Genomic DNA, 20767 nt, shown 5'->3' with positions numbered 1-20767 from the left:
TTATTTCTGTAATTATTAATATTAGTGAAAATTCCTAGTGTATTTATTATGTGTACAGAACTGTTTAGTTTGTCTATCTGTTTATTTAGTCTCGCTATAACACCCAAAACCTCGAGGTATTGCATTCATACACTCAGATTAGATTACGAGGGATACGTCTGATAACCTTTTATTTATTTATTTTATGTGTGTGTGTGGGGGGGGCTCGGTCTCATGTCAGGGTGATAGAACACATACAGTATCTAACAGCATGTCGGTTTATCTGAAGATGTACAGTAAGCGACACACACACTTGCGTCTGCAAATACAGCTACTTTAATCCATCCCCATCAATGTATACAACTTGTTGCTTGCGTTTAGTTATCCCAACATGAGGGAATCTTACTATTTTTTTAATGCAGCCAAATAACCAATTACCTATCGTCTTTGTTCATTAACAGACAGGATTCGAACCTCGTTAATACCATTCTTAGTGTAACCTTTTTTATTATTATTATTTAATTTTATATTTATATACTTTTTTCCTATAGTCTCGTACCTGACATGGTAGCCACGGGAGGCTCGTTGCCTTACACCCTGAACCGCGACACTTCCTTCACCTTTAGGACTTGGGTTAATGTTCATTAAGAGGACTTGGTCCACTGACAACTCAACCTTCAAGAATAGAACTATGGATTAACAGTTGGAAACAGAGTGACGTAACACAGAGAATAGAAAAAAAGGAGAAAGACTTCGCCTTCACAAGATAGGTACCAGTTTAACACTGTCTTCCCACTGGTAATATCAACCACGGGCCTCTGTACTGCCAGCTCAATACCATTTTATATTGCAATATCGCCTTAGTATTATCTCCCACACAGGCTACCCTTATCTCCGTTAATCAGCCTATTTGGTTGTGACAGATACTGTAAGAGCTTGTAGCAACAGCCGCAGACGCCAGCAGTGCCTGCCTCACCCTCACCTTACAGTATGTCGCACCTCATCCGTCTGCTGGCTCTCCTCGGCCTTCTCGGTAGGTACAACACATAATCTAACACACATGTACTAGGATGCCAAACAGGTCTCCACCTTGGTGAAGTTACATATATATGTTTACTGTAAAACAAGAAATAAACCTCCGTACCATTTCATTACATTTCTCCCTTTAGGACTGTTGGACGTCTCCTCCAACAGTGTAGTGATAAGGATGGAGAAGTATTGTCATAATTGTTATATATTAAGAGATTGGGTAACGTACTTTACTGATTTAACAAATTTTTTCTTTGTTAGTCACATTAAGTGTTTAGTAAAATAAATGATGGATACAACAAAATATAATGTTTACGACTTACCATTCATGATGTCCGTAAGCTGTGTCGTGGGCGAGGTACGATCCCACCTGGGACTCTCTGGACACCCGGCCTCTGCCCTCCTGGTACGATGGTGCCAAGATCGGCATCTTCCTCCACTGGGGCGTCTTCTCTGTCCCCTCCTTTGGCTCTGAGTGGTTCTGGATGTACTGGCAAGGTAATACTAATGAATTCTAAAAAACACTACAGTAGCTACATACACAGAATAGTATCAGTAAAATCAAATTTGCAGTTTTACTTTCGAAATTTCAAGTATTTTACTGCACCTAAATATACATATTTACCGAAAGAAATGTGGCAGGTTATCCTCTAAACTCCCTTCTGACATACGGTACTTCCTTTCTCAATCAAGATCTTGATTTCGTTCATAACTACACATTTCCATTTCCATAAATTTATGGCGTCTGTAAGACTGGGCTCCCCTGAGTTAAACAGTGCTGAATATATAGTATAACGATTTATTGTCGTCTAGCCGTAACATTTAAGTTTATACCTGTATATATTTCCTCATATACAGTATTGAGATGAAAAGGAGCATCATGCATCCACCGAAGCTGAAGCTGTATAAAATTATCCCATAGTAATAATTATGCAATGTTGTAAAACTTCAAGAACTTGGAGCAGCATGTTCTTAAAACATGCAAACGTATTGACGATTGCAGTTTATACAGTTGCAACTGCAATTTTCTGTTGCGGATGTTAGTTTAAAGTGGCCTAACAATGGTTACCAGTAAAAAAATTTTTTTTTTTTTTGGGGGGGGGGGGCAAACAGGAGTAATCATAATTCTTAGATGGAAACTGTAACAAGGTAACAGCTGAGGAATTTCTCACGCTGGTTATCTACGAATAATATTTGTAGTTGGTGAGTGCTATCACCTGAGAACTGTTACATCTGATGGTGCTTCTTCTCTTAGGTTTGATTGGCAACATTAGTTTTCAGATTCAGAAGGCCCATGTTAGGCTAAATAGCTATGTGCCATCTTTCTAAAAAAAGGGGGGAAGGGGCTTACTTTCATTATTAATCCATTTCTCAGAATTTCCGACCAACCTACTACTCTGTGACTAAATAATTACAACCCTAGGCATGCACAACGAATTTCTAATGAAAAAAATCAAATTAGTAATAATAATAATAATAATAATAATGATAATAATAATAATAATAATAATAATAATAATAATAATAATAATAATAATAATAATAATAATAGTAATAATAATAATAATAATAATAATAATAATAATAATAATAATAATAATAATAATAATAATGCGTGTTGAAAAAAAAATCAGTACTGTACTCTGAAACATTTAAGTTAGTGTCGGCGAACTGTGACAATAGTAGTTACTGCAACCAATGTTTTACCTTTTATAAATTTTAATAATAAACATTAATTTTTTTTATTAAATTACATCAGTTTACAACATGCTTTATTTTGCTTTCTAATTCCGTGCATGTTCCACTTACGTTACATGTGAAGTCTTTACCATAAAGATAACACAAAGGTAGTTGTAAAGCACTAATGAAATAATTAGGACAATCATGGATTGTACAGTATTTGCAGGAGAAATAGAGTGAATGAGGATGGGAAATTGGACCCAGCACTTTTAAAATTTATATTTTATGTTGTCTTTTTCAGGTAAATGATCAGTTCTGTTTAATCATTTATCCATATGGGATCACCTACTAAAGTTATCTCTTTTTTTGTTAAGGCGCTCATTCATCTAGTCACGTTGCGTTCATGGACAAGAACTACCGGCCCGGCTTCACCTACCAGGACTTCGCTCCTCAGTTCACGGCGGAGTTCTACGACCCCGAGGAATGGGCGAGTATTTTCAACGCCTCTGGGGCTCGCTACGTGGTCCTCACCAGCAAGCACCACGAAGGTTTCACCAACTGGCCCTCAAAATACTCCTGGAACTGGAACTCCATGGACGTCGGGCCAAAGAAAGACCTCGTGGGTAAGCAAATTCGAGTTTTTTTTTATAAAATTTATAAAGGTCAACATCTGAGGATTGCTGCGACCATTACGTCCATCATGTGGACGGCTTGTTAATTGTACTGTTCATACCGGGATAATGAGACGCTAAACAATATCGAGATTGACGTACAATACTTTTATGGGGAACTCACTAAATTTTAAAATTAAATAATTTCACTTTTAACATAAACTCAGTCATTTATACTAATTCCTACACCCATTATGTGTTAGTTCACATCACAGCATAATACATGTCGTGCGTCTGGCATAACACCATACAGCGTATTTTTCTCTCACTCTCTATCTGTGAACATCACACACATGGTAACTTTATAGTTCACATCTGATTCCTTACACGTTTTATTATGTTTAGAACATGTTTATTGAATGACAATGGGTAAGAGAATTTCAGAGCCAAAATAAAGAGCTGTCACATACCTATAAGGTTATGCCTTGGGTAGAGAAGACGCTTGGCGGGCGTCGCTTACAAACTAAATCAACTCAACGAGAGCTTAAAAAGATACATCAAATTTGACATTTTAAACTTTATATATATATATATATATATATATATATATATATATATATATATATATATATATATATATATATATATATATATATATATATATTTGAGCATAGGTATTAGCTGATGGTTCAGATGTTTGATGGTTATTCTACATTTCAAGGAATTTTTAGTAAACAAAGTAAGTTCTGTCAAAATCACTTTACCAGTGACAATACAGTGATAGAATATAAGAAATATTTTAATTTTTATTATTATTAACATAAGCTAATTATCATGACTAAAAGTACAGTACTATTCTTACAACTAATTCGTCTTCGTGAAATTAGAAACATTGTTGCATGCCATTAAGTATTCGTCCCAAGTATTACATTTCACATTTACTAAAGACAATGAGAAATATTTCCTTTTTGCTTTCTTTATTTTTCAAACTAAAAAAAAAATATTTAGGCAATTTTTATTTTTTCGTTTAAAGTAGGTCACTGCTGTGTGTGTTGTACCAGGTCCTGTATAGAGGGTATATATACCTGTGGTTGTGTCTGTTTCTGTGCTGTTGTTCCAGTATTAATCACATGAAACGAACAAATTTACGACAATCGTCTTTTCCGCAGTTCCGCCCATCGAAGACGTCCGGGATGGCCGTCACCTTCCCGCCCATGTCCGAGGTGTCCAGTCAGTGGGTGTGGGTCCTTGCTATGTCAAGCGTCGACCCGGCTGAGCAGTCGAGAGTCGACAGTGCCTAGAACTGGGCTCGACTCGTTATTGTAGGGGATTCAACTTATCCTAGAAGGGTGTCGAAACGCTCTGATAATATAGGATTGGTTCTTTCTGGTAGAGTAAGACAAAGCTGGATTTTATTGATATGTTCAGTCGAGAATCTTTTTACTCTGGTCTTTTAATGCATGAAATTAACATCAGTCCTCCTTGTGTTGGAATAGCTCGCTTTTTTTTAATCATTGTTGGAGGATGTGCTGTAAATGGGTACCTAAGTTTACAACTTGGGGAAGTGAATATCGGCCACGCTGCCTCCTTGTGTACTGAAGGCTTACAGTAGTATATAGTGTGCTATATCCACTCTGCTCCTTACGAGCAGTCATGCCTATGGGACCCACTTTCACTTTTCACAGGGTGTGCACAAGACCCTTAATGTTTGCGTTTACAGAATCCCTTGAAGAAGTTACACGCACCTAAAATTTCATTATGGATCCTACCATTGTCTGCAGATAACTATTCTTCATCATGTTCGCTGTGACAGAAACGTCAAAGCACTTATGAAAATCCTGTACTGTACAATGTACATGATGTTGTTATATGATTTGGCCCCAAAAAGTAAGATTCTGCAAACTAATACTTGTAGTGTCTTCCACAAAGGTTTTCCAAATATAATATAAATAAAATTCTTAACCTAATAAGTGTGAATGAACTGAATTTTACTGGCTCGGCTTGTTCTTCCAGAAGAGGTAAATAATGTTGTTAGATGCGGACTACATTTTCTTATATTTTAAAACTTCTCATGTATAAAATGTCGGCAGAACGAACCTAATCTTGAGATAAACTGATCAATAAAATTATATACTGTATAGATCTTCAAACAGGATAATGATCACAAAATGAGTTTCCTTAAACTCTTTATTGCTAATATTCATCTGCAGATAAACTTCAACACCTTGAAACTCATTCAAATGACAATTGTAAATTACTAATTCAATATTACTCACACCATATTTCATTGATAATTCACATTCATATAAATGATCACATATACTCGGTCGAATTATCTCTTAAACACATTGTAAATGTATCATCAACAAGCAGTTTAAACATAGTCCAATATACAGGATATGATGTAGTGAGTCAATTGATATACCAGTTGTCAAAAGAACGCTTAGTCACTGCCTACAAGAATGAATATTAATCTAAACCACGTCACCCTCCTGTACCTTAACAAGCAACAGAAACACTTGTTATAATTGAAGAACTGGCGTTACAGGTATAATTTGTATCAACATGACTTTAATGTCGAAGTTAGGATCTTTGTGTGCAGCTACAACAGCTGTGACGTGGTGACCAAACTTACCAGGAACAAGACCAAGTCTGCCATTACCTGGGATATGAACCGATACGTTATAAGATCGGGATATGTTATGCAGCATGACTATAGACATGAAAAGGGACAAACAGTTCAATAACTTGTAACATGGCCAAGTAAGTTATTCATGCATGACCCGGGACTGAGGTATCATGACGCCGGCTACGGTGTGTTGAAGGACATGATTTTAGGTGGCAGTGAGGGCCTCGAAGCTGGCTTGACTCCTGACATGACCACCACCCACGCCCACTGGCTGTTTATGTCTGACATAGGCGGGAACACCACCTGCATCCTCTTAATCGCTGACTTAAACTGAAATAGAAAACAAAAAGGACCATAAACCACGACGATTTCTATAAATATTCTGGAAGCATAAAAGGTTAAAAAATTCAATAGCTTGATTTAGTTATTTAAATTTCAATATTATTTTAACTAAACATTAATTTTTTAACAAGATGCATCGTCTATTGTGCACTGCTGTTCATTACATACATTAAGAGGGTTGTAAGCAGTACGAATAGACTGAAAACTCTGGTTACGTCAGGGTAAACAACACTGTGATCTAAGCTCGAGAATAATGTATAAAGAAAAAATATTGTTTGGTTGTAAAATATGCGGAAAAATTACTTTGCTACATCAGTAAGAGCTACAGTGGAGTTACCCGTAATTCTACTTAAAGACAATTATCAACATGTCTTGGACTCAGACATCCACTGTATGTAGCATAACAAGAGTCTGGATAACTATTTCATAAATCACATAATCATCTCACATGAAGATTTCGTCTGATGTTATTTTCGTGGTAACCCAAGATGGACAGGTGTGTCGTAGGTGTGGAGACGACCGACCCCAAGTTGAGTACGTCGTTCTTAGGCCACGATAAAACGATGGCGAAAACCTCATCGCCTTTGCTAGTGAACCTGTTGGGGTAGTAGAATACAAGTGTAACTCGTGACTTAGTTTCAAATCTCGTCGTGGGTCTCTCAAATATCCCAGGAAATTAATTGCATTTACAAAATTATGTCACATACCATAAGGGTCTTTACTCTAAAAAATTGAGTTCTGGATAAAGTTGCCAACAAGTGACACTGTCATTGTGGTGTGTCACAATCCATGACTCACCACACTCCAGGTGTGACACTGTCGTTCTGGTGTATCCAGGGTCTTGAGTCATACACGGCGTCACCATTGATGTTGAGCCAGGAGCCCAGCTGCCGCAGTCGTTCCTCCATGATGGGTGGGATGCGACCGTCGTGGGTTGGGCCAGCGTTGATCAATATATTGCCTGTAAGGGAATCAACATTTCATAGATCTTATCGACTTCTCATTCATAATAATATTATAAACATACTCTATATTTTCTAAAAGTGACGCGATTTTGTTGTGCTTACCGCCACAGCTGATAGTCATGGCCATCTCTGTGATGAGATCGAGAGGGGTGAGGTAGTCAGCTACTCGTGAGTTGCGGCGGTAACCCCACGAGTGTCGGTCCAACGTCATGCAGTTCTCCCACTTGTGTGGCTGTAGCACCCCTACCCACATGGAAAGTCGAATTTTTCTTATTAGCGTTTATAGAACACCTATCATTAACATAATTTTATTTACTATATCTTTTTCCCGTCAGTTAAAGAAATTGACTGAAGAATATCCAGCCACGGAGTTCCACTTACTAGTAACCTATGGTGAAGCACTCGCCTAAGTTTCCGGTAAATACATCGGTGGTCCAAAATGAATCAGAATGAATAGAGGCTAATATTTAAATAAATTTCGACGACGAGGTGAAACCCACAAGGAAATAGAGCATAATAAGTAAAAAGGATGAAATTTTACCCAAATGATTATACAAAATGAGAAGGAAAGGGTGAAATGTATAGAGAGGGAGAGTCAACCTACCCGAGACCCTTAAAAACACGGCAACAGTATTTGTAAAGGCGGCGGCACACTGGGCACTTTCCTCCGAACATGTTTGGCAAACGAAGAGGCGTTTTGCGTCACACTGAGATGTTTTGTTGGCGCTTCTGCCCAACACAACTAACAACAATAAAGCGTCTAGACTGGGTTCACCAAGGATCCCGTTAGTACAGTTGAGGCCTTGAAGGGTTGTGCTATAGTTCTTCAATTGCTGAAGCAAGTGAGGCGTCTGCAAAAGCTATAGAAAAGAAAATGGACTCGTCGTGAAGTTTCTTTAAAAGTGACGGCGGCTGGCTGATCAAAGATCCTGAATAATGATTTAATAGTACTAAAGAAGTTTTAAAGTGATGAATAAATAAAAATATGTCACCATTTACGTGTTATATTTTAAATTATTATTTTTCATGATTTATTTCTATTTTTACTTAAAATTATATGCTCACTTGAGCACCAATCCGGCCAGCATAGATCCCAGGGAAACCGTTGTCCATTTCTAGCAACAGCAGAAATCCTGCTGCTTGCTGAGCGTTTAGGCTAACAGCCAGCAAAACGGGCAACAGGTTTGGAGGAAAGCGCCCAGTGTGCCGTCACCGTTAGTCAGGGAACGCCACCAAGCATCTACAGGTATGTTGTTGTCATAATCTAATATACTATAGGGATAGCCGTGTGTCTGTCTGTTTGTTTGTGTGTCTGTTCTGGGCAGCCGAAACGGCACAATCGTTTTTCATCAAACTTAGTGGAAAAATCGCAAAAACTTCGTAGAGTGGAACAAACCTGGCCCCATGTCGATGGTTTCTTTAGGAAGGCATTAATTAACCATTTTATTTACGATGGAAAACGATGCAAGTCTACGGACTTGGCGCACCCTAATTAATCATGCAAGTCTATGTACTTGGCGCACCCTCATTCGCTGTACGCTAGCCAAGCACCAGCGTTCAAACTTTCACCAGGCACGAAGGGCCCACGATCACTTGTGTATTACTATACTTCAGCATCTAGGTTCTTCCAATGTATTCTAGAATAGGTCATACACTAGACCTAAACAATCCAAACTTAAGAGTTCTGGCGAGAAGGATAAAATAACACCACTCTCTTGGAGGCCGGAGAGGTGGCACAGTCGAGGAAACAGTACATTCATCTCACGTACCTGGATTGTAGCGATCAGTACAAGTGTAATAGGAGCCGTGGTGACAAGGGATACCCCTGCCCCATCTGTCGTTGACCACAACGGTATCCTTGACTGGGGAGTCGTTGAAGAGCCACGCCAGGAAAACAGTGGAATTCCAGTACCAGTCCTCCGTCTCCCAGTCACCGTCTGACCACACCACTTCCGGCTGGTAGTCGTTCACCTGAAGCCAACATCAAACTGAAAAATTTTCCCTTACACTTGCCCCACATAATTATGAAAAATATGGAAATAAGCACCTGACAGCTTTGTCGGCTATTATAGATAAGTTGCTTAACTGTTTACCATTATGTTTTACCTGCACTGTCTCGGCACACAGGCAAAATATTCTTACGGCCTACGTGCACCGTATCGTCTATATTCATGCTGCAGTGCATAACTGCATAGTTTATAAACATGCTTAACCAAATGGAAACCTGTATGACAACTTGGTGCATTTACAGGGGCTCATCATATAAACATTCCACAAATCATTACATTGAGATATTTGTTTTAATATTGTCTTATTTTGATTCCATAGTGTGTTTACTATTGCGAGTTTCCTTCTGTCGAATGTAAACAAATACAGGGCTGCCACACAGCACAAAACCTAACGAGCCCCTGTAAACACAGTAGTGAAGGGGACTACATCTTCATTGCTCTTTCCTATCATTGCTGTTTTGGTCACTTTTTCCTCCTGGCCTTTGTTGGACACGCTCACAGAGTCTTTCAATGTAAATAAAACAATCAGCTGATGATCTAACTAACCAGTTCATACAATTCGGGCATGGTCTTTGTCTTCACGAAGTTACTGGTCTGAAACTCGTTGGTCTTGTCCTGCAGGTAGAGAGGATGAAACCACTCGTAAAGGGAGTGATACAATCCGAAGTGGATTTTTGGAGTCTTAGACCTGATGGCCTTAGCCAAATCACCTGCAGGAAAGAAGTTCAGTGGGTATTAGTAGCAAAAAAAAAAAAATACGTTACCTCAGCACAAACTTACTAACCTGATGGTCTTTTGAAAAATGCTTAAAAGGATTTCATATAATGGTAGATTTTATAACACATCATTCTTGTCATGAAACTGATGAAATTATATTTCTTCACGTTTTACTTACAATATATACCTCAGTGAATACGGATAACTGTTATAATTTATAAATGCTTTGTAAACATTGTTATAAATTAAAAAAGACAATAAACAACTGACCGAGTAAATCTCTCTTTGGCCCGACGTCCATGGAGTTCCAGTTCCAGGAGTATTTTGAGGGCCAGTTGGTGAAACCTTCGTGGTGCTTGCTGGTGAGGACCACGTAGCGAGCCCCAGAGGCGTTGAAAATACTCGCCCATTCCTCGGGGTCGTAGAACTCCGCCGTGAACTGAGGAGCGAAGTCCTGGTAGGTGAAGCCGGGCCGGTAGTTTTCCTTCATGAACTCCACGTACTGTTTACCATGACTACCTAACAAAGTATAAACTTGACATAGTATCCACACAACAATAGTATCCGTTCTTATTGCTACTGTCTGACAAACTTGAACTTTTCTGGATCAATCTGAAAATTGTTGAATAAAGTGAGTTCTAATTAAATCTATGGAATAATATTTTATTCCTATTCGCAATACTAAATATTCATATTTATGTGAATGAAGCATTATTAGATTTGAGAATTTCCCCAAATATATCAACACAGCTGAGGAAGTTATTTTAGATTTAATTCCAATCTATTTTTTCATTTGTTAAGATACAAAAATTAACCTTGGCTATAATTAATAACCCAAATGAGGTAGTATATGAAATCTAGTGTTTTCCTGAGTGTTACCTTGCCAGTTTTGCCAGAACCACTCAGAGCCAAAGGAGGGGACAGAGAAGACACCCCAGTGGAGGAAGATGCCGATCTTGGCACCATCGTACCAGGGTGGCAGTGGGCGAGTGTCTAGGGAATTCCAGGTTGGGTCATACTTTGCCAGGGCCACTCCTGAAGGAACAGAAGTTTGTGAATAAGAGACTCTGAACTGTAATAAGAGTGGACATTAACAAAGTAAAGGAAAATATATTATCATTGGATAAAAATGATGTACTGAGAATGAAATGAATGTATAAGAGGGAAGTGAATAGGAGATGCAAGGAAGTATATAAACAAGGATGGATAAACAAAGAATGAAGAAATATGTCTGGTTGTTTCAGTGGTGAAATTTATGTAAGCATACTGGTATCTCGACGTGTGGTGATGAGTCACTGTGCTGCATAATGCGAATCTAAACTTACTTACAAACAAATGGTGAATTTAATAATTTGTTCATACATGTTAGCGCGAGTCTGCGATAGTGGTGGCGTTGACAGTGCCAGGAGGTTGTGTTGTGTCATGGGTGGTACGGGTGGGTGTGTACTTGACAGATAAACAGGACCCCGGCTCCCACACCCTCACCCTCGTTGTATCACGGTGCAGTCAGTTCACACTGATACACCACTCGCTACTTACACTTTGGATGACCAGTTCCTCTCAACTGTAATTTTAATTCATAACGGTTCTGTAGATGTGGATTTTATCGCCATAAGACTTAAACATGACTGTTATTATGATATATAAACATGACTAGTGAAAAATAAATGTCTACTGTCATCTCTTTAAATAGCTTTCCTGATATCGCTGAATTACATAATTAAATTAATTTTATTTATGTAATTAATTTGATCTTATATTCAGCGTTAAGTAAAACAGTGGGCTGAAAATTCGATTAAAATAAAATTATAGTGTTAATATATACAGTATATACTGTTAACAGGGGCGGATCCAGTAATATAAAAAAGGGGAGGGGGTTCCAAGAAGTTGTGCGTGGGTAAACATGGCAAGCACAGCGAGGCCACCCAGCTGGGGGTTTTGGAGGGAAGCTATAAGCCCCCCCCCCCCTCTAGATTTTTTGGGGGAAATCTGACCATATTATGGACATTTTGAGGCCATTTTGAAGCCATGCGCAATTTGATATTAGGGGTAAGGGGTTGTCAACCTGTACAATATTCTGAAGTCAATAGTAATTACTTTTTACTATACAAAAATGCCTGAGTACAATACAGCATTAAAGAAAAAGTATTGCAGTTTTCTGATGCAAATGGGGTCCGGACCCCCAGAAACCCCCTGGATCCGCCCTTGCTGACTGTATGTACGCCACTGTACAGTACTACCAGTGTCCCTGTCCTCTGGGCTGTAACCACTCCGTAGCTTACCCCACACTCGTTTACACTAAAGAATACACAGACTACGCTACACACAATGTCTATATTATACGTAATACACAATAGAAGGTCTGGGATTTTAGAGATAAGGGAGTAAGTAACCCTGGAGGGGAGAGAGGGGAGTGAGGTGTGGAAGGTACCATAACCTCCCCCAACACATTTGCAGCTGCTTAAATCAATAGAAATAGAAATCTGGTTGTTTTTAATTGTTGATTACTAGTGCATTTACTTACCTAAAATACGCACTTAAAGACCAAAGTTATTGAAGCACAGTAATGCATTATAATATAATTAATCATATATATATATATATATATATATATATATATATATATATATATATATATATATATATATATATATATATATATATATATATATATATATATTCTACTAGCGGTGGGCCTACACAGTGTTAGTACAGTACTGTACGGTACAGTACTGTACGGTACAGTACTGTACTAACACTGGGTACAGTCTGTACCCCATACTCGTACAAGAGGAAACCAGACTCCGGGAAACCTGTATTGTTTGGTAGGGTCACGTGTGTGTACAACCACGTACGAACATGCATAATAAAATGTTAAATGTCTCGTTTACACGTAATTATCGCCAGAAATGCCATTGAATAAAAGTGTCTTAAAATTATCAAAATTACTGATTGCAACTATAAAATTACCGAAATTCGTTTAGTGGCAACAAGGGAAATAATACCCATTTTTTGCTTGATACCGAAGCTCAAACTTCCTCTTTGTTGTTTAGAGTGAAGAATAAACTTGCAATAGCTGACTAATTTTCCACTTATTATCACATTTTTATAGTGAACAAGCATTCTCACATTTAATCTACGCGCGTCCATCTGTTAAAAAAAAAAGTCAAGGTCAACTGCCAGGAACTCTTATATAAAGTCACATAACATTATACTGATGTCTTTCTGCATACGTAACATCAATACAGAATGAACTTAGCAAAGGTGGGAATCATGAATGGTGTGATCAAATGTCATTGTAATTGCCCTTATGGTGAAGACCACCACATGTATACCGGTACAAATAAGTCACTGCTTTCGGTCATAAATATAATGTTAGTTCGGTTTTTCATCCACGGTAGATGACTGGTGCCATACGGAGAATATACTAGAAACTTTATACTTTAACTCAGCACGCTGTGTAACTATTAAAATGGTAAATATATATTCAACAAACCATGGTACTGACCCAAGAGGAAGAGTAGGTGTGTGAGGCGACACATGCCTGCCTGTACTGAGGGGCGGAGCCAGCACACACACATCCTGTCGGGATTCCTCCCTCTGTGTGAAGTGAGAAAGAATGAAGTTCTGCTTTCTCTCTAAACCAGATTTTTAAAGAAATTACATGAATTTATTCATAACATGGGTACCTAATTTACCAGACTGAAATAATGTACTCTGTACACGTTCTATTAGTACACTATCTCCGCTAACTCCGTGATTATGGGGACACCATTTAAATTTGGCTAACGCCAGACGTTTTTATTCTGCTCAGAGGGGAACCCTTACACAAGTGGTTAACCAGAATGACAAGAAAAATGTGAACCTTGGCTTTACCATAATATATAATTTAGGAACGTTATGTTATTAACGTTTAATACTATATCGCTAAGAATAATATATATATATATATATATATATATATATATATATATATATATATATATATATATATATATATATATAAAATTGACTACCTTTAGTTGAATCCCTCAAAGTACTAAACATTAATGTTGTTTTTAAGAACAGACCAACCTTGAATGTAATTGGAAGTGTTTACTGTAGTCCATGTAGCATTGTAGCAATTATAATGGAAATTATGCAGGTCAGGCTGGGAAAGTATTACAACTTAAAATAAAACAACACAAGTATAATAATAGAACAGCATCTGAAAGCAGTGCACTTTTCGTTCATATAAGGAACAGTAATCATACCATAGATTGGGAAAACAGTATAGAACTGTTTAAATCAACATGTGTAACAGAAAAACTTCTGGTTGAAGCAAGTTTGATTCGAAAATTAATTCTATAAACTTTAGTGATGGTCAGTGAAAAACTGATATGTTACATAAATTTATTTGTCAGTGGCCCAAGGTTAAAAATGCTTTGGAAGCATTTGAGATGGATGTAGGGTAGATGGCTAGTGGGTTACATGTTTTTGACCTGCCTTGACCCGACTTGTTACGTCGCCCATTTTTATAAGCTCTTCTTTCGTGTGCGGTAGAGGTGGTGTGTGGATCAGAGGATTCTATGTTATTGACCTGACCTGATGTTATTTAAGGTCACCCTGGAAATTCAGTTGCCTCTAAATATACAGGATATATATATATATATATATATATATATATATATATATATATATATATATATATATATATATATATATATATATGTATTGTAGTGAACAACAAAATATACAGGTATTCTTTATTTGGTACGTCGCTGCTCTAGCCTCATATCTTTGAATGAGGCTGCCACCCTTTGGGGATCATAATGGAGAATTATCGGATATATTATTTTTTGTTTCACCACATATTTTGAGGCATCACCACATTTTATTGAGGCATGACTGAAGAGCTCGGAAAATCCCCAAATTTTCTCTTGTCATCTAGAATTCTAGATCAGCGAGCGGGTAATAAATCACTGAAATACATAGTCAATTCAGGGAGATAAGAAGGAAAATAAGTGGAAAAATAAAATACGAACTGACATAAAGAGATTTCATTTGCATTGCTTCTTTATTTTAAATATTACAAAAAATTTACACGCTAGATGAATAATTTTTATCTCTAATAGTGTTGATATTACGAGTTATAGGAGCATCTCCAAATGTTGCTTCCATATTACACCTGCGGGGAAGGTGTGCCAGGGAGGCTAGAGGGGTTGACGTGGGTCATGGCCAGCACCCACACCCACTGGCTTCCCACCTCCGACATAGGCGGGAACTTCACCTCAGTACCTTTTTCTAACGTTGTAAACTATGGAGAAGATGAGAAATATAGTAAATATAAACCCGGTTTAAGACACTGCGGATTAAGTCATCATGAAGACAGTAATAAAACAAACTATAAAATATATAACTTAATTTCTAACTTAAACAACTTAACCAAATCAACCTGTCAGCTAACCAATTTAACCTAGCCTAAATTGCTTTAATTTAAGTTTCGTTTGGTTACGACGTGATAGAAAATGACATATTAAATTAAATAAAAAAAAATTACGACATACGAATTAATTCCCATGAATTTATACCAAAAAAAATTCAAGTTATCCCTATTTCGAGTGACATGTATATCTATTCATTTCAAATATCATTAACAGTTTATTCTTGAAACCCTAAATAGAAAATCCTATTTTAGTGGCAGCTGTGGGGTAGGAACTGGACTATGATAAGATTACAGAAGACAACAGAAGTGCACCTCAAGGTAACTGTTGTAGTCGCTGTGGTAGCCCAGCATGGTGATCCTGCTCTCTGGTGTACTGACCACCGACCCCAGACTCACTATGTTTTCTTTAGGCCAGGTTAACACTAAGCCATACACCACACCCGCTCTACTGGTGTACCTGCAAGTACATAGTCACTTATTTATTAATTATTTTTTAATAAATAAATTGAAAATAAAAAGATCCCGATTAACTTTGGTAACAAACTTAAAAGTAAGTGAGAGTAATTATCTTGTGACCAACTTTAGTGACAATTATTGACTTTTGGTGTGTCACATACCATGACTCGTAACACTCCAGAAGTGACACTGTCGTTGTGGTGCCACATACCATGACTCGTAACACTCCAGGAGTAACACTGTCGTTGTGGTGTGTCACATACCATGACTCGTAACACTCCAGGAGTGACACTGTCGTTGTGGTGTCACACCATGACTCACCACACTCCAGGGGTGACACTGTCGTTTTGGTGTGTCCAGGGTGTTGAGTCGTACACGGCGTCACCGTTGATGTTGAGCCAGGAGCCCAGCTGCCGCAGTCGCTCCTCCATGATGGGTGGGATGCGACCATCGTGGGTCGGCCCCACGTTCACCAGCAAGTTGCCTCCAGGATAGATAAAAATCAGTATAAACGAAGACAACAAGCAAAACATTTTCTAGTGATTAATTAAGCTATTTATGTTGTATTTGTTCTTTGTATGAAATTAATTCCTTTATAGTAAAAACAGTTATACCACTATCCACTTGACTCATCACCCCCGATCAACGTGACTGTTCAGTAACTCAAGTTCCTAAGTTCTTATCTTAACTGACACACCAAGCGATACAGTTCTCTTGTTTCTCCTCTTTGGCCACGAAGATGATTACCTCCACAACTGATGGTCTGCGCCAGCTGGGTGAGAAGATCATGGATGGTGAGGTAGTCGGTGGCTGGAGCATGCCGGCGGTAACCCCACGAGAGTTTGTCTAGCGTCATAGCATTCTCCCACTTGTGTGGCTGTAACACACCTGTATGACAATACAGTTAAAAGTAAGGTTATTCCTATCATTATTACCATTACCACTGTATATCCATTACTCTCAACGATGGTTTCTTACATTACGTCATGTTACTGTGGGGTGTTCCCATAATTTCAGTTTCCATATTCACCTGGATTATAACGATCTTTGCAGTTGTAAAAAGAGCCGTGATGACAGGGGATTCCGATGCCCCACCTGCCGTTGACCACGACGGTGTCCTTGACTGGGGAGTCGTTGAAGAGCCACGCCAGGAACAGAGTGGAGTTCCAGTACCAGTCCGGCGCCTCCCAGTCACCGTCTGACCATATCACTTCCGGCTGGTAGTTATTCACCTAAAGATAGATAATACGTTCACCAGACACTCACCTTTTCTACTTAAAAATTTCCCTTTAGGTGAGGAGAAACGATACGAACAAGAACTACTTGGTGGAATGAATTGGGACACCATCGGAGTAAGTGAAGTGCCTCAAAAAGAACAAAGAAGTGAGTACATTCTGAGCAAGGAACAATTTTTCATGGGTAGCTCCTAGAACTCTCAAGCAGGAGGAGACTCCCTCCCAATGTTAACACATCTCAACCAGAAGACTTACGGGGGTGTTAAGGAGCTTAACAGTCTCATTTTAATGTTTCACATGCTTCGGCTTCAGTATCTTTACATTTTGACAAGCCTCACAATTCAGACAGTACCATTCACAAGAGCTGAATATTACTGACACGTAACGACAAGTAGACTCACCAGCTCGTGCAGTTCGGGTATGGTCTTTCTGGTAACGAAGTCGTTAGTCATAAATTTGTTACTTTTGTCTTGTAAATACAGGGGATTGTACCACTCATACAGAGAATGGTAGACCCCAAAGTGAACGTTGGGGGTGGTGGATCTCATGGCCTTGGCCAAGTCACCTGTTGGGAGGTATTTAAGGTAATTAAGCTCACACATGAGCACCTTGATTTAAACAATATAATTAGAAGGGACTTGAGCTATTTGCCATCTTTAATGTTAGTGGGAAATATATATCATGCTGGTAAAAGTTCTTGTGTTTCTGATTGACTTCAAAGCATTTTTTTTATGAAAATATCAGTACGACATGGAAAAAAAGTAGTTGTATTCATTAAAAGGGCATTAAAAAAATTTATAGGATACAGAAATCGAACAAATAAAGGATAAATACACACACACAAACACACAAACACACACACACACACACACACACACACACACACACACACACACACATATATATATATATATATATATATATATATATATATATATATATATATATATATATATATATATATATATATTATATTTTAATTTCATACTTTTTATAAGTTTTTATTAATTTTTATTAAATATTATTATTATTACTATTATTATTATTATTATTATTATTATTATTATTATTATTATTATTATTATTATTTTCGTCCCCAGGCCCTGATGTGGGTCATGGACCTATGCCCTGGTGGGCATCTTCCTGCATAAGGAAAATATTTATTGTGTACTTATGTTTTTATATTACACATCCGAATACCGACATTACTTACCCACGAGGTCTCTCTTAGGCCCTACATCCATGGTGTTCCAGTTCCAGGAGTATTTTGAGGGCCACATAGTGTATCCTTCGTGATGCTTAGTGACGAAAACTGTGTAGCGAGCCCCAGAGGCGTTGAAAAGACTCGCCCACTCCAAAGGGTCGTAGAACTCCGCTGTGAACTGAGGAGCGAAGTCCTGGTAGGTGAAGTTGGGCCGGTAGTTCTTGTTCATGAAGTCTACGTAAGGAGGATTGTGACCACCTGAGTGAGTTACATACACGCGGTTGAGTTTCCACCAATTATGGTGATTTTAAAGATGACAGTTTAGACAATAAGTAATAAATTGCTCTTGTAGTTATGAATCATAAAAAGAAGTTAATGATGTTTTTCTAATTAATTGATTTCACAGTGAAACAATTCATACAAATAAGATAACCAACTTTGCCAATAATTCCAGAACCACTCGCTGCCGAAAGATGGTACTGAGTAGAGGCCCCAGCAGATCATGATGCCGACCTTGGCACCATCGTACCAGGGGGGCAGTGGCCGGGTGTCCAGGGAGTCCCAGGTGGGGTCATACTCCCCAAGGACCACTCCTGGTCCGGAGAGAGAAAAAAAAAAGATCAGGAGAGTATAAATAACCCAAGGAATATCTGAAGGAACTTTAGTACACAAATATGAGCAGAGCTTACCTCTTTATGACGGCGAAGACATTACATAAAGACACAGCAATACTGTACTAATACTGTACTTATTCCACTGTATTTCACGAGAGTTGTTTGTTATAGAAACCACTATTTTTAATATAGATTTTCGTTGTAATATTTGCATACTGTATATAATATAATGCTTGATAATCTTAACAGCTTGATATCAATAGATTTCCATGTTATCCACTCCCAATACTAGTACTCTACCTGTTCCATTGACCTATTGTGATAATCATGATACGCGGAAATGCACTTAAATAATATTTACTATATATACTGCACACACTTTCGCCGTTACTTGTGTCACTTAACCGTAATGTCAGTGCTGGCGCTTAATTATAGGTTCATTTTTGTTCAAACACCAAACATGAACGTTCACAGACTGGCGTGTAAGTGACGACTCGTGCATGAGGAACATAACCAAGCTTTATCAGGGCGACCATGGCAACAGATGATGAGTGAATATATTTTAATATGAGTATACGTACCGTCTGCAAGGTATCATTATTATTCATTGTATTCACTATTACTACATGATTATAAATAAAAGCTTCTTTATCAGATAAGCTAGATATACGACCTTATATTACGGCACTTACCAGCTAGGAATAACACAAGCGTTAATCGGTACATATCGAGCAACACTGGCCCTGCTTTCTGTTCGGCCAGCTCTACCCAATATGGAGGACTAGGGAGGGTTGGTTATGGGGGGAGGCAGAAGATAACGAGAACACCAGAGAGGTTATTCACGAAAGGAACCATGGATCGATAACTCTTGACGTGAGAAGGTGCCACATGTGACTACATGAAAGATTGTGACACTCATATACCCAAGAAGGAAACAACTCATAAGATATAAAAATAAATGACTTCATTGAGAGTTACTATAATATCATTCTCACACGAGTTCCGTATAATTATTAACACTATTTTTACATTGGTTGTCCATAATATTAAGAATGCCAAATAAATCTACCCTTTCACTCCTATTCTCCAAAACATAATGCAACAATAATCTTATGTGCCCTTTAAACTCAGCCTTGAAAATTAATAAATTCGTTTCATGATTTTTTAAAGGAAATATTTTCTAATTTTTTATTGTTATATTATATATATATATATATATATATATATATATATATATATATATATATATATATATATATATATATATATATATATGTGTGTGTGTGTGTGTGTGTGTAATAATAATAATAATAATTAACGGTTTATTGAAAAAGTTCTGCAGCCTCAAAGGCTGAAAATATACATTGGACATAAATAACTTATTACATACATTGGTGGTTTAACAAAAGCCTTCATTAGAGAAAGGTAAGGGAACATACAGTGAACATGCAGATTAATGTAGGTGTTGAACCGCAAACACGTAGTGTAGTAACTCCCTCACAGATGGTGTTAGGAGGGACCTCACGTGGTGTAGTAATTCCGTGTGTGTGTGTGTGTGTGCGTGCGTGCGTGCTTGTGTGTGTGTGCTGCTAATCAAATAGATAAAAAGAAAACACAAAGTTCCCAAGCGCTTTCGTGTAATTCACATCTTCAGGTGTAAGTACTTGAAGATGTGAACTACACACATAAAGTGGAATCCTTGCATGAACCCTGGAAAAAAAGAATCACACAAAAGACTCGGAGTTGTGTTATCGTGACCTTCCGCAAGAAACTGGTAACTCAATCACGTGAATTACCGGACTTTCTTGTTATGTCATCTAAAATATTTTCATTTTTTTTTATCAACCTGTATATCGTATGTTTGTTTTGCCT

The 20767-nt window shown here is 37.9% G+C and overlaps 3 protein-coding genes across 5 annotated transcripts; 1 reads left to right on the top strand and 2 right to left on the bottom strand.

Annotated features, from left to right (window-relative positions):
• The first annotated feature begins 556 nt into the window (after positions 1-556).
• On the top strand, positions 557-5266 carry LOC121854338 (alpha-L-fucosidase-like). 2 transcript variants are annotated; one of them, XM_042348940.1, is made up of 5 exons: positions 557-749; positions 903-1012; positions 1351-1506; positions 3063-3311; positions 4469-5266. In XM_042348940.1, the coding sequence occupies exons 2-5, from the start codon at positions 970-972 to the stop codon at positions 4573-4575; spliced, it is 555 nt and encodes a 184-aa protein (XP_042204874.1). In that variant the 5' UTR covers positions 557-749; positions 903-969; the 3' UTR covers positions 4576-5266. The 2 variants fall into 2 exon arrangements, with proteins under 2 accessions (XP_042204874.1, XP_042204875.1); XM_042348941.1 differs by lacking the exon at positions 557-749 and having other exon boundaries at positions 892-1012.
• A 206-nt stretch (positions 5267-5472) lies between these two features.
• Positions 5473-13584, bottom strand: LOC121854337 (alpha-L-fucosidase-like). 2 transcript variants are annotated; one of them, XM_042348938.1, is made up of 9 exons: positions 13470-13584; positions 10841-10996; positions 10232-10480; positions 9791-9954; positions 9005-9206; positions 7338-7478; positions 7069-7231; positions 6719-6866; positions 5473-6258 (listed from the first exon to the last, which is right to left on the bottom strand). In XM_042348938.1, the coding sequence occupies exons 1-9, from the start codon at positions 13540-13542 to the stop codon at positions 6109-6111; spliced, it is 1446 nt and encodes a 481-aa protein (XP_042204872.1). In that variant the 5' UTR covers positions 13543-13584; the 3' UTR covers positions 5473-6108. The 2 variants fall into 2 exon arrangements, with proteins under 2 accessions (XP_042204872.1, XP_042204871.1); XM_042348937.1 differs by having other exon boundaries at positions 13458-13518.
• Positions 13585-14985: 1401 nt separating this feature from the next.
• On the bottom strand, positions 14986-19693 carry LOC121854336 (alpha-L-fucosidase-like). Its single transcript, XM_042348936.1, has 9 exons — positions 19588-19693; positions 18719-18874; positions 18291-18539; positions 17479-17642; positions 16873-17074; positions 16590-16730; positions 16164-16326; positions 15699-15843; positions 14986-15257 (listed from the first exon to the last, which is right to left on the bottom strand). The coding sequence occupies exons 1-9, from the start codon at positions 19619-19621 to the stop codon at positions 15123-15125; spliced, it is 1389 nt and encodes a 462-aa protein (XP_042204870.1). The 5' UTR covers positions 19622-19693; the 3' UTR covers positions 14986-15122.
• Positions 19694-20767: the final 1074 nt, after the last annotated feature.

Source organism: Homarus americanus, unplaced genomic scaffold (genome assembly GCF_018991925.1).
Source record: "Homarus americanus isolate GMGI-L3 unplaced genomic scaffold, GMGI_Hamer_2.0 scaffold54443, whole genome shotgun sequence".
Classification (NCBI taxonomy): Eukaryota; Metazoa; Arthropoda; class Malacostraca; order Decapoda; family Nephropidae; genus Homarus; species Homarus americanus.
This window is presented reverse-complemented; position numbering and strand designations above follow the sequence as displayed.

Excerpts from the sequence above, each read along its gene's own strand:
- LOC121854337 (XM_042348938.1), bottom strand. The coding sequence starts at position 13,542 with ATGTGTGTGTGCTGGCTCCGCCCCTCAGTACAGGCAGGCATGTGTCGC. Across the intron at positions 10,997-13,469 it reads ACACCTACTCTTCCTCTTGG|GAGTGGCCCTGGCAAAGTAT; the intron begins GTCAGTACCATG and ends CTGTTCCTTCAG. Across the intron at positions 6,867-7,068 it reads AGTGTCACACCTGGAGTGTG|GTTCACTAGCAAAGGCGATG; the intron begins GTGAGTCATGGA and ends CTACCCCAACAG.
- LOC121854336 (XM_042348936.1), bottom strand. The coding sequence starts at position 19,621 with ATGTACCGATTAACGCTTGTGTTATTCCTAGCTG. Across the intron at positions 18,875-19,587 it reads GCTTGTGTTATTCCTAGCTG|GAGTGGTCCTTGGGGAGTAT; the intron begins GTAAGTGCCGTA and ends TCTCCGGACCAG. Across the intron at positions 16,731-16,872 it reads CAAAGATCGTTATAATCCAG|GTGTGTTACAGCCACACAAG; the intron begins GTGAATATGGAA and ends ATTGTCATACAG.
- LOC121854338 (XM_042348940.1), top strand. The coding sequence starts at position 970 with ATGTCGCACCTCATCCGTCTGCTGGCTCTCCTCGGCCTTCTCG. Across the intron at positions 1,013-1,350 it reads GGCTCTCCTCGGCCTTCTCG|CTGTGTCGTGGGCGAGGTAC; the intron begins GTAGGTACAACA and ends GATGTCCGTAAG. Across the intron at positions 3,312-4,468 it reads GCCAAAGAAAGACCTCGTGG|TTCCGCCCATCGAAGACGTC; the intron begins GTAAGCAAATTC and ends TCTTTTCCGCAG.